Below are 4,993 nucleotides of genomic sequence, written 5' to 3' on the forward strand. Positions count from 1 at the left end.
TGACTGTTGGGCCGTTGTTCGGTGTGCGTCAAAAATTCTGAAGTACCAAAGATTCTGTGGGCCAAAATCTAGGGTAGTCCTGGGCCGATGCGGACTACCCTTAGGGTCCGCACTCAGTGTCAAGTCAGCAGATTCGTTCCTTTTTTATCACAAAAAAACTGCATGGAATCACCAAACTCGGGTAGAACCGTCGAAGCAGTGGACTACCTAATGGCAAAGGAGGAAGCTGATCTTGAGAGAGACTTGAAGAAAGAAATTTAGGTGCAACAAAGCCTTTGCTCCGCGGGAAGAAAGGATCAAATTGGAGAGGAGAAATTTGAGTTGGAGAGAGGGCTGGAAGAGGACAAAATTATTATTGCTTTGGATTTGAACACAATGACATACGATCAACAGCAGTATTACGAAGATTGTAAGAATAAAATTCTTTCCAGGCGTTTGAATATCTAGCTTTGTCTACTTTTAATTCAGTCCAGTCAGTCAATTCAGTCAGTTCAGTCGGTCATACTGTATGACTATGGCCTTGATTTTCAATACAATCCGGCATGCCAAAAACAAATTAGGTCATTCCTGCAGGGATACAAACTTGCACCCAAAAATTAGATCATTCTCATTCATACAGGGATCGTACCTCGCGGTATTAGGCACGTTCAGCACGGCAGGAGTCTTCAGCACGTGCGAGTGCTGCGGCAGTGGTGCAGGGGCAGAGAGGAACAGGTATTATGCGCGTTCGATTGCTCGCCGCAGCAACAGCAGAGAAGAAGAATCTCCTCCGGAACAGAACAATAATCCATCGACTCCAAAGGGAGTAAGGACTATGTACCGGCGAAATAAACAAGGCAAATCGTCTAGAGGCGCTGCGGCGTCGGCGGCGGGTAGAGGGAGGGCAGGCGGCGGCGCTCGCTGGAGGGGGCTCGCGGCGGCGCCGAACTGCCGGCGGCGGCTGGCGGCTGGCGGCTGGCGCGTGGAGTGGTGGGTGGACCACTGGACTGGGAAACTTGGGGTGGATTGTTGGGCTTAGTTGCTTCGCTTTGTTGGGCTGGTCTTGATCGTTGGGCTGCATGTAAACCCATCGAGTCCTCTGGTCCAAACCTGCCTTGTTGAATCAGTAGATACTCCTTCGATCTTAGAATATAGCTATATTTAGGTTTCACCAAGTCAAATCTTTTAGTACTTCAAAAAAAAAGTCAAATCTTTTAGGGTGACACAACAACAAAAAATCAATCGGTTGAAGTCTGGTAAATCTGAATCTTTCAAGCTTTGACTTTGCTATCGTAACAGATAACTTTCCTGTTTAAGATTAATTACTTTCAGAGATATTGTTGGTCAAGAATGAAAATGGTTGACTTGGAAAAGTTCTAAATGTAGCTATAATATGGGATGGAGGGAGTAGTAGTGTTTCTTTTTTTTCTTTTTTTTTTGTAAAACACGCATGCGCTTAGCCACTTATAAGCACGCACGGAATCACCTAGCACTTATATACTTGCTTAGTATTTTACCATTTGGGGTTCTAGATGATGCTCACTACATTTCAAATTATAGGCTGTTTTGATTTTTCTAGGTACATAGCTTTTAGATAAGACAAACTATACATTTAGAACTAAACTATATACAGTAAAAATTATGTGTTTTAGAAAAAATAAAATGACCTGTAGTTTAAAACGAGAGGGAGTATTACACAAGAGCAACGATGGTGTGTCACAGGATAACCACTATTCTATACAGCACGGTTTCTTTTCTTTTCTTCGGGAATTTTATGTTGTCCATAATAGATTGTCACCTACCATTTTTGTTTGTGTTTGGGATGCTTTTAGTAACAAGAAGGCATCCAACATTCAGCCCTGTATGCATGAAGTCCTATGAAAATTAAACAGACACAATCATAAATATAGGAAAAAGTCCGGTTTACACTCTCCAACTATCGCAAAAATCCGATTTTCAACCTTCAACTACGAAACCGGACAACATAGGACATCCAACTGTCAAAATCGGGCAAATTTGGCCCTGGGGTGGTTTTGAAGGTGGTTTTTCATTTTATGAGAATTAAAAATATTCAATTTTACATTAAAAATTTTATAAGTAATTCATTTTAAGTCAAAAAATTATGAAATGAGTATAAAATTTTTTCTAAAAATGTAACCTATCTATTGTCACATGACTTGTGAGCTATTTAGATCTAAATTTTTTATGTTCATAATATTTTGTTGCTTGCAGTTATGCCTATTATTTTTAATAACTAAGATTCAAATGGATTATTAATAGATAGGTTACATTTTTAGAAAAATTTTGGTACTAGTTTCATATTTTTCTAATTTAAAGTGAATTAGTTTTGATTTTTTAGATCTAATTAGATTTATTTAATTTTTTTAGAAAATGCAAAACCACCTTCAAAATCACACCAAGAGCCAAATTTGTCCAGTTTTGACAGTTGGATGGCCTATCTTGTCCGGTTTTGTAGTTTAATGTTGAAAATCAGACTTTTGTGATAGTTCGAGGGTGAAAATTGGACTTTTCCCTAAATATAGTGTGCTGAACGAATGGGCTTAATTTTATCATAATTGTTCTCCAACTTTTACAAGGTTGGCATGCTGCTTTCATTTCATATACCTTGTTCTTCACCCCAACAATTTTGAGTCGATGCAGCATCTTCGATCATATCAGCACATTCTAGAGCCAAGTGCATCCGTTGGCATCTAGCAGGACAAGTCTGCATGGCACTACAGTGCAGGTCCACAGGCTCTTGTTTCTTTTCATGGCAGAAAACGAAGCTTATGCACCCATCACAAAAATTCCCTCCCATATATCCCAACGAGAGTACGAGACGAACTGACCGCTGTCCACAAAAAAATCCCCAGAGGATAACGTTGCAGCCCTGCCATATCGTGCCTGGCCAATCGCTGGCTGCCACGTGGCGCTGCGGCGGCCGCACCTGTCCTCCTGGCATTATCCACAGGTTTTGGCGCCACAAGTATATTGACTCGATCAGCTGGCAGTTGTGAGGCGCATCATCACAGAGGAAGAGCGAGCGGCAATCGAAGCAGCAGCAATGGCGGCCTCCATGATCTCGTCGTCAGCTCTGGTGGCGCCGGCCAGGGCCCAGGGCCTGCCGTCCCTCGGCCGCCGCGCCTCCTCCTTCGCCGTCGTCTGCGGCACCGGCAAGAAGATCAAGACCGACAAGCCCTTCGGGATTGGCGGTGGCCTCACCGTCGACGTCGATGCCTCCGGGAGGAAGGTCAAGGTGAGTTCTTTCTTTTCTTTCTTTCTTTCTTTCTGACTTGAATGAATCCCAGTTTGGAACACAGTAATTTCTGAGAGGTTTTAGACTATATAGATTCAGTACCTGGATGACCATTGATAAGCTAGCTGAACTTTTTGCCTTTCTGATGGATGCAGGGCAAGGGCGTGTACCAGTTCGTCGACAAGTACGGCGCCAACGTCGACGGATACAGGTGAGCTAGCTATCAAGACACACACATCAGTCAATTCATCATGTAGATCCCATAAAAAAAATCATCATGCAGATAGCAGGCATGAAGATCTATATCCATGTGTTTCGTTCCATTGCTGTTTGGGAGCTATACAGTAGGATCATAGATCTTTCACAGCATGTAGCTGATTGGACGCTTATTATGTTTATTGTTTGCCAAACAATTTGCAGCCCAATCTACAAAGAGGAGGACTGGTCTCCCACCGGTGACGTCTACGTCGGTGGTAAGTAGATAGTAATTTCACCAGTTCACTTGTCCAGAATATATTGCTATGCATGATTACACGGTGGAAATTAAGCACCAGATCTAGGTGCTTGGTTGAATAATTTCAGTTAGCATGCGCGGTTTATTAAAAGAGATGAAATGTTATTTATTATATTTATTGTGGTCCATATAATGTTTGTATTAATTTCCTTATTATTATACACACACCGGTTAAAATTCACATACACACCTGTCCTGTGACTTTTAGGTCCTGTTTGTGCTCCACCCTGGATTACATAATCCAGCTTTGGGATGGGAAACAAACATGACCCTCTGGAGACTAAGGTCCTACACAGTGATGAATCTAGGATTTCTGTGATCCAATAGAACAATATTTTTAAATATTTTAGTGAATAGTAAGTCAATCTAATTTTATAAAGATGTAATTTCTCAATTTTCATCTTCTCAATTCAATTATCAATTGCTATATATAAGAAAATAATTAGTAGTTAATTTTTTCTGCTAGTAATAAATAAGATCAAATATAAAAATGAGAGGGTGAAGCTCTCTTTAGGGCGAATCTTAGGATGGGCCAGGCTGATCCGACCCACCCCAGGATCCGCCCTGGTCCTACATGGATTTCTTCTAAAACAAATGTTTGTGATAATTGATATCCTTGTTCTTTATGTTACTGCAGGAACCACTGGACTTCTGATCTGGGCCGTCACCCTCGCCGGGCTCCTTGGAGGCGGTGCCCTCCTTGTTTACAACACCAGCGCTCTCGCCAGCTAAGAACACTATTCATGCACAGTCCATGCAAGCACTTGCGGTTCATGTAAGATCAGCTTGGGGGTGTCTGTCTGTAATCTAGCCTGCAGCTTTGATGTCCAATATAATGCTTGGTTCATGTAACAATGCTACTACGGCTCTCCATACTTTTGGGACAGTTATTATATTAATTACTTGATGCTACATATTTAGATTAATATATAACTGGTAACTTTATTTCTCTGTGCCTTGTGAGCCTTTGTGAAGAAGATGATGATGATGACGCTAAGTTAATATATGTATGTACTAAGTCATGATCGATATTATGCGATGTGTGTAGCATAAGTTATACACTATCCATACACAAATAATTCGGCCATTAGGGATAGAAAATGAATAAAATATGAATGAAGTCCGTGGTCAAACATATTCACATTCATGTGTTATTTAACATGATTTTGATGTGCTTGAATATATAGATGTGAAATAGCTGATGTTACTAATACAATTTGAATATCTATTAAATTCATTTAGTC

General features: G+C 41.0%; 1 protein-coding gene across 1 annotated transcript; it reads left to right on the forward strand.

Moving 5' to 3' along the window:
• The first annotated feature begins 2,929 nt into the window (after window positions 1–2,929).
• On the forward strand, window positions 2,930–4,700 carry LOC120711719 (photosystem II 10 kDa polypeptide, chloroplastic-like). The gene is made up of 4 exons (XM_039997349.1): window positions 2,930–3,235; window positions 3,391–3,446; window positions 3,656–3,708; window positions 4,387–4,700. The coding sequence occupies exons 1-4, from the start codon at window positions 3,044–3,046 to the stop codon at window positions 4,479–4,481; spliced, it is 396 nt and encodes a 131-aa protein (XP_039853283.1). The 5' UTR covers window positions 2,930–3,043; the 3' UTR covers window positions 4,482–4,700.
• The last annotated feature ends 293 nt before the right edge of the window (window positions 4,701–4,993 follow it).

The sequence above is a fragment of the Panicum virgatum genome, chromosome 6K (genome assembly GCF_016808335.1).
Source record: "Panicum virgatum strain AP13 chromosome 6K, P.virgatum_v5, whole genome shotgun sequence".
In the NCBI taxonomy this organism is placed as follows: Eukaryota; Viridiplantae; Streptophyta; class Magnoliopsida; order Poales; family Poaceae; genus Panicum; species Panicum virgatum.

Coding starts and splice junctions, on each gene's coding strand:
- LOC120711719 (XM_039997349.1), top strand. CDS start 3,044: ATGGCGGCCTCCATGATCTCGTCGTCAGCTCTGGTGGCGCCGGCCAGG. Junction 3,447..3,655: donor GCCAACGTCGACGGATACAG/GTGAGCTAGCTA, acceptor AACAATTTGCAG/CCCAATCTACAAAGAGGAGG. Junction 3,709..4,386: donor CGGTGACGTCTACGTCGGTG/GTAAGTAGATAG, acceptor ATGTTACTGCAG/GAACCACTGGACTTCTGATC.